At 46.1% G+C, this 14,469-nt stretch overlaps 1 protein-coding gene across 1 annotated transcript; it reads right to left on the reverse strand.

Annotated features, from left to right (window-relative positions):
- Window positions 1-2,020: 2,020 nt before the first annotated feature.
- il22ra2 (interleukin 22 receptor, alpha 2) lies at window positions 2,021-11,747 on the reverse strand. Its single transcript, XM_062996418.1, has 6 exons — window positions 11,672-11,747; window positions 11,430-11,571; window positions 8,718-8,896; window positions 7,893-8,059; window positions 6,347-6,509; window positions 2,021-2,082 (listed from the first exon to the last, which is right to left on the reverse strand). The coding sequence occupies exons 1-5, from the start codon at window positions 11,745-11,747 to the stop codon at window positions 6,360-6,362; spliced, it is 714 nt and encodes a 237-aa protein (XP_062852488.1). The 3' UTR covers window positions 2,021-2,082; window positions 6,347-6,359.
- Between the last annotated feature and the right edge of the window lie 2,722 nt (window positions 11,748-14,469).

Raw genomic sequence — 14,469 nt, forward strand, 5'->3', positions numbered from 1 at the left:
CTGAGTGGATTCTATCAGCACGTTATATAAACTCCTGGTTCACTTTGGTAAATCGTGAGCGGTTCTTACTTGTGATGTAGATGAGAACAGAAAACGTTACAGAGCCAATCAGAGGCAAAAGTTTATTCATTACCGAATTCGTTTAGCTGCTTAGACGGAACGAGTCTGACTCTGTTACAGATCTGTGCTAATAGCAGTTTAATGAAACATTTTAATGTAAGAGAGTCACACAGAATGTTCTGTAGTAGCTGGTGTTTATTTAAAACCACCACATTTAATTAATAACAGTAAACACGGAGAGATAACCGAGAAGAGAAACTTACGCTTCGCGAAAAATGAATCGACTCGTGAATCACTTTAAGCGATACAGTGAACAAAGCGTCTCTTCTAAAGGTGCGCACACACACACACACACACACACACACACGCGCGCGCTGCTCCGGTTTATCTTCACTGTGAGGCTCTTTTTAAGTTTATTTATTTTATTTACTGCTAAACCCCCCCCCCCACACCCCCACACCCCCGATCGCAATCGGCTATCGGCAGATGTCCCTGAAAGGAGATCGGAATCGGTGCCAAAAACCCCGATCGTCCCATCTCTAGTGAAAACACTAAATAATGACGTGATGTTAAACAGGTGATGTAAACAGGTGATTGTGATCATGGTTTGGTACAAAAGCAGCATCCAGGAAAGGCTGAGAGTCTCTGATGAGTAAAGATGATCAGAGGATCCAGTTTGTCCACAAATGTGTGAGAAAATGATTGAAATGTTTAAAAACAATGAACCTCACAGACAGATTGGAAGGGATTTGCATGTTCTCCCTCTACAGTGCAGAATATCATTAAACCATTCAAGGAATCAGGAGGAATTTCAGTGTGTAAAGGTGTTAATCTGAACGCTCGTGATCTTTCATCCCTCAGACGGCGCCGCATCAAGAACCTCCACTCAACACTAGCTGATATAACCACATGGGTGAGGGATTAGTTTATCAAACCTTTATCAAGCTCTACAATACAGAGTTACTGCACTAATCATACTTAACATTTTACTGTGTAATAAAGAAGCCTTATGTTAACCATGTCCAGAAGCGGCGTCCACTTCTCTGGGCTCGGAGGCATCTAGGATGGACCATCACACAGTGGAAACGTGTTTTGTGCTCAGATGAATCAGCATTCCGGGTCTTTTTTTTGAAAAAGGTGGCTGAGGAAGAACTGGGTACGGGTACCGGACTGGACTCGATAGAGAACGTGAGGAGGATTCTGAAACGACGACGACCCCCCGTACTGCTGCACATCTTTAGACGTGTTTGCAGGAAGAACGAGACAAAATAAAAGCTGAAACACTAAATCACTCGCTCTCCTCGGTGCCAAAACCTCTTTTAAGTGGTGAAAAGGAACGACAACATTACAAAGTGGTAAATGCTTTACTGTCCCAACTAGTTTTGGAATGTGTTGCAGGTCTGAAATGCAGGAATGGATGATTATTAATGATATAGATATAGATGAAAATAAAGATGAAACTCTGTGTTTATATTATTATTATTTACAGGAGGTTCCGGTTCACTCTATAGACGACGTTGATGCCAGTAGCGACTCGTGGCTGGCACGGCGGGCAGAACTTGTCATAAACCCAAAGATAAAAAATCCCGTCCGTTTATAGGGGCGACACGATTGGAGCAACACAAGTTTACGGTCGTTTGTAATTCCTGTTGCTCATTGCTGGACAGCAGGGGGCGACAGAGACGCGGCTTTAATTTAACCCTTCACATTCCAGCACAAATTAAACAGGCGGGTATGCAGGATTTATTCGCTCAGATTTGTGTTTATTTAAACATTGATTGTCAAAGTATGAGCAGATAAAATAAAATGAGAACTGAACACCTATTAGATTATATTATTATATACTGTATATTATATTATATTATATTATTTTTAGAACATTTGAGGCCCTCTCTGAGGTCCTGGAGTGCCCTGACGGTTCCTCTCTGGTCGATGCAGGATCTCCACGGTGGTCTGGTACCTCGGCGCTCCGGTGATGGAAGGTGTGGTTCTATTTACAAACAATCCAGAAGCAGCTTCACCCTGCAAGATGTAAAAATGTGTAAAACACAATTTTAATAAAGAAGCTTTAGGGTTAATTGGTGTCAGTTTATCGTTATACTGATTAAATGAGAGATATAAGCGGCTAGCAGTTAAGGTGGATTATCAGAGTTACGCCCTAACGGCTTTTGCGCTGACTGTGTTGCTTAAACTTTACCTGATTGCACTTTGACCCAGTTTGCTGACCCTTTCAAAGCTCCTCCAATGAGACGAACTGTTTGATATGAGTCTGTAAAAGCGACTCTGGCCGTATGAACAAAACGTAACGTGACTTATTGTAGTAAAACAACGACTCGGGAACACCAAACTCTCATAAGTTCTTAACACAACAATAGAACATGTACAGAAGTCTTCACAGCCTCCTGTTTCCACTGATCATCCTTCAGATGTTTCTACAGCTTGATTGGATCCACCTGTGGTCAATTCAGTTGATTGGACATGATTTGGAAAGGCACACGCCTGTTTCTATAAGATTCCATAGTAGACGGTGCATGTCGGAGCACAAACCAAGCCATGAAGTTCAAGGAATCATCTGCAGAGCTCAGAAACAGGATTGTGTCGAGGCACAGATCTGGAGAAGGGTTCAGAACAACCGCTGCAGCTTTACACGTCCCAAAGAGCACAGTGGCCACCATCATCCGTACATGGAAGAAGTTTGGAACCACCAGGACTCTTCCTAGACCTGAGCAATCGGGGAAGACGAGCCTTGGCCGAGGAGGTGAGCAGGAACCTGAAGGTCACTCTGACAGAGCTCTGGCATATCCTAGTGGAGATGGGAGAACCTATCAGAAGATCAACCATCCAGGCAGCACTCCACCAATCACACCTGTATGGTAGAGTGACCAGGCGGAAGCTACTCCTCAGTAAAAGGCACATGACTGCCCGTCTGAAGGACTCTCAGACCATGAGGAACAAGAGTCACGTGTGGAGGAAACCAGGCACAGCTCATCACCTGGCTAATACCATCCCTACAGTGAAGCATGGTGGTGGTAGCATCATGATGTCGGGATGTTCATCAGCAGCTGGACCGTAGCGACTAGTCCTGATAGAGGGAAAGATGAATACAGCTCAGAACACCCAGATCCTTGATGATAACCTGCTCCAGAGCGCTCTGGACCTCAGACTGGGGTGAAGGTTCATCTTCCAACACACAGCCAAGAGAACAAAGGCGTGAGCCAGAGCTCAGACCTGAATCCAATCTAACATCTGAGGAAGGAGCTGAAAATGGCTGCGTACTGACACTCCTCATCCAACCTGACGGAGCTGAAAGGATATGCCAAGAGGAACGGGCACAAATGTCAAGAAACAAGCGTGCCAAGCTCAGAGCTTCTGTCCCAAGACGCCTTGAAGCTGTAACTGCTGCCAAAGGTGCATCAACCAGGTATTTAGCTCAGGGTGTGAATACTTCTGTACATCTTCTATTTCTGTGTTTTATTTCATCAACATCATTTAAGAATTTTACATCCCGCAGATCTCAGGTCTCACACAACCTCATACCAGAGATGAGGACTCGAGTCCGCACACACAGCCACTTCAGACTCGACTCGGACTCGTTTCAAATGACTCTGACTCGACTCGTGACTCGCAAAAAATGACTCGTGCACAACAAGAGTCTCTAGTGTCAGCACGTGTTAACATTAGTTACGTGTGATAATTATACAGTGTATCACAAAAGTGAGTACACCCCTCACATTTCTGCAGATATTTAAGTATATCTTTTCATGGGACAACACTGACAAAATGACACTTTGACACAATGAAAAGTACTCTGTGTGCAGCTTATATAACAGTGTAAATTTATTTTTCCCTCAAAATAACTCAATATACAGCCATTAATGTCTAAACCACCGGCAACAAAAGTGAGTACACCCCTAAGAGACTACACCCCTAAATGTCCAAATTGAGCACTGCTTGTCATTTTCCCTCCAAAATGTCATGTGATTTGTTAGTGTTACTAGGTCTCAGGTGTGCATAGGGAGCAGGTGTGTTCAATTTAGTAGTACAGCTCTCACACTCTCTCATACTGGTCACTGAAAGTTCCAACATGGCACCTCATGGCAAAGAACTCTCTAAGGATCTTAAAAGACGAATTGTTGCGCTACATGAAGATGGCCAAGGCTACAAGAAGATTGCCAACACCCTGAAACTGAGCTGCAGCACAGTGGCCAAGATCATCCAGCATTTTAAAAGAGCAGGGTCCACTCAGAACAGACCTCGCATTGGTCGTCCAAAGAAGCTGAGTGCACGTGCTCAGCGTCACATCCAACTGCTGTCTTTGAAAGATAGGCACAGGAGTGCTGTCAGCATTGCTGCAGAGATTGAAAAGGTAGGGGGTCAGCCTGTCAGTGCTCAGACCATACGCCGCACACTACATCAAATTGGTCTGCATGGCTGTCACCCCAGAAGGAAGCCTCTTCTGAAGTCTCTACACAAGAAAGCCTGCAAACAGTTTGCTGAAGACATGTCAACAAAGGACATGGATTACTGGAACCATGTCCTATGGTCTGATGAGACCAAGATTCATTTGTTTGGTTCAGATGGTCTCAAGCATGTGTGGCGGCAATCAGGTGAGGAGTACAAAGATAAGTGTGTCATGCCTACAGTCAAGCATGGTGGTGGGAATGCCATGGTCTGGGGCTGCATGAGTGCAGCAGGTGTTGGGGAGTTACATTTCATTGAGGGACACATGAACTTTAATATGCACTGTGAAATACTGAAGCAGAGCATGATCCCCTCCCTCTGGAAACTGGGTCACAGGGCAGTGTTCCAGCATGATAATGACCCCAAACACACCTCTAACACGACCACTGCTTTATTGAAGAGGCTGAGGGTAAAGGTGATGGACTGGCCAAGCATGTCTCCAGACCTAAACCCAATAGAACATCTTTGGGGCATCCTCAAGCGGAAGGTGGAGGAGCGCAAAGTCTCGAATATCCGCCAGCTCCGTGATGTCGTCATGGAGGAGTGGAAAAGCATTCCAGTGGCAACCTGTGAAGCTCTGGTAAACTCCATGCCCAGGAGAGTTAAGGAAGTTCTGGGAAATAATGGTGGCCACACAAAATATTGACACTTCAGGAACTTTCACTAAGGGGTGTACTCACTTTTGTTGCCGGTGGTTTAGACATTAATGGCTGTATATTGAGTTATTTTGAGGGAAGAATAAATTTACACTGTTATATAAGCTGCACACAGACTACTTTTCATTGTGTCAAAGTGTCATTTTGTCAGTGTTGTCCCATGAAAAGATATACTTAAATATTTGCAGAAATGTGAGGGGTGTACTCACTTTTGTGATACACTGTATATATATATATACTGTATATAATTAAATTATTATTATTATAAATATTCTGCTCTCTAATAATAATAACCCACAACACACACAATGTGTAAATGTTCCAGCAGCTTCCGGTGTAGTGATGAAGCGTCGCTCCCTACTCCCTACACAGTCTGAAGTTCACTTCATTTGAACATTCTCGTTACCTTTGGATCAGAATCTCACTTAAAATGGTGGAATACCCTACGTAGTGCACTTCACAGGAACAACCGGGGTGAATGGAACGCTCCCACAGAATCGGTGCTGATGGTTGAAAGACGCTTTCTGAACCAATCAGAGCTTCTGATTGTAATTGTTAGTAAGAAATGCTGTTATTTGCATTTATTCAGTTTGCGTCACACAGATGACGTGGTAATGAAACGCTCGATCGGCTTTCTAACGACTTCCTGTTTTACTTCACCACCGGGTTTGGAGGTTTTTAATTATAAGCACATTTACAAAATAACGGATTCTGTTCCTAATGGGACGCACGCTTATAAATGTAATAGCATCTGGAAGAACAGAAGCTAAGGTAAGCAGCGGTTATGATTGTTTTTGCTGTGTTTGGAATTTTGGCCGCCGTGCCGTGATTTATCGAGCGCTTTTGTTCTGTAATGAAAACAAAACGTATCAGTTGAAGCTTTTAACTGGAACCTTCTTGTTACAGAAATTACATTCATTTACACGATGAGGAGGAAAGTAAAGACACGAAGTAAAATGGCTAAATACACTCGCTAATCTGTTGTTGTTTTTATCTGAACTTACAGATTATTTCTTTATTTCTACTCTACATTTATAATATATGTTTTGTGTAGATTATATTGAACCGTGACTCGTATTTTGTGACTTGTGAACATCTCTGCCTCATACAACCTTCAAACCAATATGAGCTGAACAAATTGTGTCTGTGGTTTGATATGTGATGAGTACCTTGTGTGAGGATCTACGACGTGCTGATGCAGGATCTGGGACTCCTCGAGCTGGCCACGCCCGACAGAGGGACCACGGTGGCGGCCTGGGCGCAGTAGGTGGTTCCGGACTCTAAAGGCTCGATCACCAGCTTCTTGCTGCAGCCCGCGGCCTCGTGGATCGTCTGCAAAATCGGACGGGGGATTAAATGACAAAAACTGCACTTGAAAAAGAACCAATCAGAACACAGACGCCAGCACGGGTGGGTCTCCGTGGGTGGAGAGTTCCACAGAGACCAAGGGTGCGTTCCAGTCGCCCCAGGAGTTCCCTGTCCTGTAGGGAGTGAAGTCGTTGAGTATGAAGGGAACTTCAGACTGTAGAGAGTCGTGAGCGATGCTTTATCACTACACAGGGTTAAGGGCCTCGCTCAGGGGCCCAACAGTGGCTACTTGGTGGTGGCGAGGGCTTGAACCGGCAACCTTCTGTTTACTAGTCCAGTACCTTAACCACTGAGCTATCACTGCCCGGTACGATTTACGTTTACATTTGCAGCATTTATCAGACGCTTTTATCCAAAAAGTACTTTAACAGTATGCTGTCTAAGCAATTGAGGGTTAAGGGCCTTGCTCAGGGGCCCAACGTTGGCGACCTGGCAGTGCTACGGCTTGAGCCTGCAACCTTTTGATTACTACTCCAGTACCTTAACCGCTAGACTAAACCTGCCCCTTTTATCCAACTATTATCCAAAGTGACTGAATACAATTCATGCTGGGACTTAAACCTGCAACCATTCGATTACTAGTCCAGCACCTTAACTGCTGGGATACACCTGCCTCTTTTATCCAACTTTTATCCAGAGTGACTTACAGTACTGTAACAGTACACAGTCTAAGCAATTAAGGGTTAAGGGCCTTGCTCAAGGGCCCAACATTGGTGACCTGGCAGTGCTGGGGCTTGAACCAGCGACCTTTATGATTACTAGTCCAGTACCTTAACCTCTAGACTACACCTGCCTCTTTTATCCAAAGTGACAGAATACAATTTGTATTACAATAATAGGGGTTAAGGGCCTTGCTCAGGGGCCCAACATTGGTGACCTGGCAGTGCTGGGACATGAACCTGTGACCTTTCGATTACTAGTCCGGTACCTTAACCGCCAGGCTACATCTGCCCCTTTTATTCAACTTTTATCCAAAGTGACTTACAGTACTGTAACATTATACTGTCCAAGCAATTAAGGGTTAAGGGCCTTGCTCAGGGGCCCATCAATGGCATCCTGGCAGTGCTGGGGCTAGAACTGGTCAAGTACCTTGACCCCTGAGCTGCCACTCTCACAATTTTGTCATATCCGATTCCCTGATGGCGTTTCGCTTCCTCTCTACCGCTGCACACCTCCAGTCCTGACTAGCACACGCCCCCTCCGACACGTGTGCAGCACGGACCGCTTCTTTTCCCCTGCACCGGGGTTCATACGGAGATCCGTATCGCGCACGGAGAGTCACCATGTCTCACTATGTGCAGTACCATCGATCACCAGCAGAGTTATGAGGGATGACGTGCACCGTACCTCCTCCTCTCCGGTCGTGAGGTAGATCCTGAATTTCAGCCGCTGTAGTTTGGTGACGGAGACCCTGCCGCTCCTCTTCCCCTGTAAGGGGGTCCGTGGGGGGCGGATCTGCACCACGATGCCTCGCTCCGTCACGTTCAGTCTGATCTGCGGTGGACTGAAGACGGCTGCGACACAGAAGATCGGATTCAGTCCACGCTGGGGGTGACGCTATATGGCCAAAAGTATCTGGACACCTGAGCACTGTGTCTGTAGGAACGTTGGGCGTAAACGCCTGGATCGGAACCGTGATTCCGATTCATCCCAAATGTGTATTCAGTAGGGGTTGAGGTCAAGTCTCTGTGCCGTGTTTGAAGTGTCTCCACATCAAACCACGTCTTTATGGACCTTGAATAAGAAGGGGTCCTTCCCCAAACTGTTGTGACTGCATTTGAACATAATCTTGCACACCTGTGCACAGAGCGAGCAGATGTGGGGCTTGAACCTGCAACCTTCTGCTCATTAGTCCAGTATCTTAACCCTGAGCTACCAAGAAACTTCAGTGTCCTGCACAGAGTCCTGACCTCAGCCTTACTCAACAGCTCTGGGATGAACCGGAACACCGACTAACGGGCACAAATTCCCACACACAGACACTCTTCGTGCATCAAAGCCTTGTAGGAACTTCTCAGAAGAGCGGCTGTTGTTCTGGCTGAGAAGATCAAACCGGACGTCCGACAAGCTCACGCTCAGGCGTCCAGATACTTTTGGCCATTAATGTTTAATCATTAATCATCAGTGGATCAGGTGTGTAGGTGAGGATGAAGCTCTGATTTTGGTACTTACTGTCCCACTGAGGATAAAACCTGGAGCTGACCGCCCACGCCGACGGTCCTGTGGTGGACTGAGCGTGGACCCTGGCGTAGTACCACTGCCGCGGGTCGGACGTCTCCTGGCTCAGGTCGCACTCTAGTTTCTGGATGTCCTGGCAGTGCTTACACGTGCTCCACTGCGCCTCTCCGTACCTGAAACCAGCATACGAGCGTCATCCTGGTCAAGGTTGCAGTGAATTTGGCGCCACCTGAAAATACCGGGCGCAGGGCAGGAAGACGTCCTGAACAGGGCACCAATAATTATCATTAACCGGGCGCTCAGGAGCCCACTATAGTCAAGATCCGGGTTCGAATCTCAGTGATGCTATCGGCCGGCCGTGCGTCCACACAGACACTAATGGGTTAATCTATGGGGAGGTGGTTATATCCAAAGCCTGACCTTACAAATACTCATTTTACTAAACGGGCACAAATTCCCACAGCATTCCCTAAGCAGCACATTTGACCTGTATAGAGCACCGTGATTTGTTTTTGTCACTTCATAGCAAGAAGGTCCTGGGTTCGATTCCCAGGTGGAGCGGTCCTAGGTCCTTTCTGTGTGGAGTTTTGCATGTTCTCCCCATGTCTGTGTGGGTTTCCTCCCACAGTACAAAGACGTGCAGTCAGGAATAATTGGAGATACTAATTGAGTGTGTGTGCTTGTCCTGTGAGGGACTGGCGACCTGTCCAGGGACCACAGCAACCCTGACCAGGATTAAGTGATGGTAAAACAGACTATAAATAAATGAATGAATGAATGAAATCCAAATACATGCAGTCAGGCCAACTGGAGCTACAGGAGTTTCACCTAAGTGTTTTTCTGTAATGGTCTGGCGACTGAATTGGACCCACTGTGACCCTGACCAGGTAAACCAGACAATACATAAATGAATGAATGAATTAATTAAATCCAAATTCATGCAGACAGGCCGAATGGAGCTACTAGAATTTAACCTAAGTGTGTGTGTGTGTGTGTGTATGTGTGTGTGTGTGTGTGATGGACTGTTCGAGGTGTTTCCTATCTTTCACCCTGTGAACTGGACCCACTGTGACCCTGACCAGGTAAACCAGACAATGAATGGATTAATTAATGTCTAAATACATGCAGTCAGGTCAACTAGATCTACCAGAATGTAACCTAAGTGTGTGTGTAATAAAGAAGCTACTGTCCGGGGTGTTTCCTATCTTTCGCCTAGTGAACTGGACCCACTGTGACCCTGATCATGTAAACTAGACAATGAATAAATGAATGAATGAATGAAACAATGAATACATGCAGTGGTGAGCTACTAGAATTTACCCTAAGTGTGTGTGTGTGATGGAATGGCGACCTGTCCAGTGAACTGGACCCACCACAACCCTGACCAGGTAAACCAGACAATGAATGAATTAAGTCTAAATACGTGCAGTCAGGCCAACTGGAGCTACTGGAATTGAACCTAAGTGTGTTAGGTTGATGAACTGGCGACTGTCCGGGGTGTTTCCTATCTTTCGCCCAGTGAATTGGACCCACTGCGACCCTGACCAGGTAAAACAGACAATGAATGAATGAATGAATTAAGTCTAAATACATGCAGTCAAGCCGACTAGAGCTACTAGAATTTAAGATAAGATAAGATAACACTTTATTGATCCCGAAGGAAATTGCAGAAATAATTTGTGTGTGTGTGTGATGGAATGGCGACCTGTCCAGTGAATCGGACACACTGTGACCCTGACCAGGTAAAACATACAGTGAATATATACATGATTAAATAAATGAATTAATAAATGAACACATGCAGTCAGGCCAAGTGGTGCTACTAGAATTTAACCCAAGTGTGTGTGTGTGTGTGTGTGTGTGTGTGTGTGTGTGTGTGTGTGTGTGTGTGTGTGTGTGTGTGTGTGTGTGTGTGTGTGTGTGTGTGTGTGTGTGTGTGTGTGTGTGTGTGTGTGTGTGTGTGTGTGTGTGTGTGTGTGTGTGTGTGTGTGTGTGTGTGTGTGTGTGTGTGTGTGTGTGTGTGTGTGTGTGTGTGTGTGTGTGTGTGTGTGTGTGTGTGTGTGTGTGTGTGTGTGAGAGATGAACTGGCGACTGTTTGAGATGTGTTCTGCCTGTTGTCCAGTGAACTGGACCCACCGCGACCATGACCAGGTAAACCAGTCAATGAATGAATGAATAAATAAATAAGATCCAAATACATGCAGTCAGGCTGACTAGAGCTACAAGAATTTAAGTGTGTGTGATTGAATGGCGAACAGTCCAGTGAACTGCACCCCCTGCAACCCTGACCAGGTAAACCAGACAGTAAATGAATGAATTAATTAATTAATTCATTAATTAAGTCTAAATACGTGCAGTCAGGCCGAATGGAGCTACAGGAGTTTCACCTCAATGTTCTTGTGATGGACTGGCGACTGTTTGAGGTGTTTCCTATCTTTCACCCAGTGAACTGGACCCACTGCAACCCTGACCAGGTAAAACAGACAATGAATGGATGACTGACTGAATGAATGAATGAATAAATAAATAAAATCCAAATACATGCAGTCAGGCCGACTAGAGCTACAAGAATTTAACCTAAGTGTGTTAGGTTGATCAAATGGCGACTGCTTGAGGTGTTTCCCGCCTGTCGCCCCATGAATTGGACCCACTGCGACCCTGACCACGTAAACCAGACCATGAATGAATGAATGAACGTTTACTCACACTTTATACTGTACAGAGTAGCGCAGGTGGTCCGGGCCGCTGGGACGAGCTTTCCAGTGCAGAACGTTCCTGAAGTTGAGCGAGTGGAATTCCACCTGGACCGGCGCCAGGCCCTCAGGAGGTAAAGGAGGACGAGGACTACCTTCAGAACGCAAAACAAAGGACAGAGCAGCTCCTTACAGAGGTGAAGGACCCGGAGCGAGACGCCACAGAGCCGAGAGGCGGTCAGTAGAGGAACTTACTGTGCGAGGAAGAGGCGAGCGGCAGGGCGTCCAACAGCAGCAGGGGGGCCAGCAGCACTGCGTTCAGGACCAGCATGGTTCTCTGGGTCGAGCTCCAGCGTTCAGCTCGGCTTCTTCACCTCTCCTGCACGTCTTTAATTCCTCCGACTGCCTCCACCCTGTCCATAAACGGATTGGGGAAGTCCGCTCGCTTCACCTTTTTTGGGTCTGACGGGTCACATGTGAACACGCCTCACCTGGGGGGGGGGGGGATGGGGGGGGATCCTTTCCAAATAAGTCAGGGACGCAAACACACGCCCTCTAACGTACCGGAACATTCAGTCATTGTATACATTAGTTTATTTATATCGTGTGTTATATTTCAGTGCTGCACAAACACAGTGATTGTTTATCTCTAGGGGAGGTTGCTATGGAAACCGAGTGTTCCCGTCTTGCCCAGTGTTTACGGTTGGGACCACTCACACTGCGACCCTGACCGGGATGAATCAATCTGTCCGTTCATCCATTTATCCCTTTAGCATGCACCGATCAGCCATAACATTAAAACCACCTCCTTGTTTCTCCACTCACTGTCCATTTTATCAGCTCTATCAGTTCTACAATTACTGACTGTAGTCCATCTGTTTCTCTACATGCTTTGTTACCCCCTTTCATGCTGTTCTTCAATGGTCAGGACCCCCACAGGACCCCCACAGAGCAGCTATTATTTAGGTGGTGGATGATTCTCAGCACTGCAGTGACACTGACATGGTGGTGGTGTGTTAGTGTGTGTTGTGCTGGTATGAGTGGATCAGACACAGCAGCGCTGCTGGAGTTTTTAAACACCTCACTGTCACTGCTGGACTGAGAATAGTCCACCAACCAAAAATATCCAGCCGACAGCGCCCCGTGGGCAGCGTCCTGTGACCACTGATGAAGGTCTAGAAGATGAGCGACTCAAACAGCAGCAATAGATGAGCGATCGTCTCTGACTTTACATCTACAAGGTGGACCGACTAGGTAGGAGCGTCTAATAGAGTGGACAGTGAGTGGACACGGTGTTTAAAAACTCCAGCAGCGCTGCTGTGTCTGATCCACTCATACCAGCGCAACACACACTAACACACCAGCACCATGTCAGTGTCACTGCAGTGCTGAGAATCATCCACCACCTAAATAATACCTGCTCTGTGGGGGTCCTGTGGGGGTCCTGACCATTGAAGAACAGGGTGAAAGGGGGGTAACAAAGCATGTAGGGAAACAGATGGACTACAGTCAGTAATTGTAGAACTGATAGAGCAGATAAAATGGACAGAAACAAGGCGGTGGTTTTAATGTTATGGCTGATCGGTGTATCGGTGTTTCATCTACTCATCCATGTTAGTCTACACTGGTTCTTCTGCTTGTGTAATACACTCAGGCAGTGGTTGCCTATCTACAGGACTAGTGATCAGCAGGTTGCTGGTTCAAGCCCCACCACGACTAATCTGCCAATGTTGGGCCCCTGAGACACTGTATCAGTCACAATTGTAAGCTGCTCTGGATAAATGCATCTGTAATGTGCAATTTAAATGCATATGGGGGCAGCTACTAATGGCCAAAAGTATATGGACACCACTCATAATTGTGCTTCAAGGCTCTATTTTGTTCGAGTGTGAGTGTGAGTGTGGCCTTGCGCACACGTGGGTTTGAATGTTGCGGAAAGCTGGTCCACGCACAGCGTCCGGTAACTTCCCGGTAGCACAAAAATAAACCTTTACTGTTGTGGGTTAATGTGTATCATCAATAAGAGCACGGGGAAAGTCTGAAGCACGTGAGGCGCAGTGCGCAGCAGTGATGTTCCTGCTTCCTCTTTTGGTCTGTGTGGGCGTTTTTATTGCAGTTTCGATGCGGCTCGATAATAATAACAATGTGAAGCAGCTGAAGCAGTGTTTCCTCTCTTTCATTAATGCGGTCGCACCGATCGGCGATTCACTCCATTGTAATACGCCTGACATTTTCTTTCTTCTCTGTCCTGGTGTGAGCTTCTCCATTTACATGAACCCCATCACTCACCAGTTCCAATACAAAACCAGTGCTGGAGAAGCTGGGGGAACTGGGTACATGCAAATGCATCTAATTAATTCAATGGTTTCTTGGTCACATACAGGTCACACACGGCACAACTAGGAGTGAAATGAAATGAGAACAATGTCACGGTCCTATCAGCACCATCATGCTACCACCACCGTGTTTCACTGCTGGTCTGATGTCCAAATGTAATAGGATCCATTTTCCCATTGACTCATCATCCCGTCCACATTTTGTCCATGATTTCTTGCGCAACCCAGGCAACACAAACAATACGTCTTATCTTATCTCTATCTGGTCTCACTGTGGTTTACAAGATGTATCATAAAGCCTCCACAAAAGGGCGTTCACATACAAGTTAATTTAATTATTATTATTTTTCTATGCGATCCATTATTGCACAAGGTGAGCCTGGTGTACGTCATGAAGTCCTTGGTTATTAAAAGATCTTATTATGGATCTACTGACTCCCAGTTTTGTCCAAGTTTATAACCTTACACAAAGCTTCTGAGTCGAATATGTTTATTTATCATTTCGTTGATAAATCTGTGTTTTGGGGCTTCACTCGTAAGTGGGGGTGTACTGAGTATGATGGCAGTGTTTGGCGTGTTTGGCGGGTGGGTAGCACTATCACCTCACAGCAAGAAGGTCCTGGGTTTGATTCCCAGCTTGATCTGTCCGGGTAGCAGTTAAACACTTGTAAAACCTCCTGGTCACATTAGTACTAAGAAAAAAGCAAAATGTCATGT

Source organism: Trichomycterus rosablanca, chromosome 5 (genome assembly GCF_030014385.1).
Source record: "Trichomycterus rosablanca isolate fTriRos1 chromosome 5, fTriRos1.hap1, whole genome shotgun sequence".
NCBI lineage: Eukaryota > Metazoa > Chordata > Actinopteri > Siluriformes > Trichomycteridae > Trichomycterus > Trichomycterus rosablanca.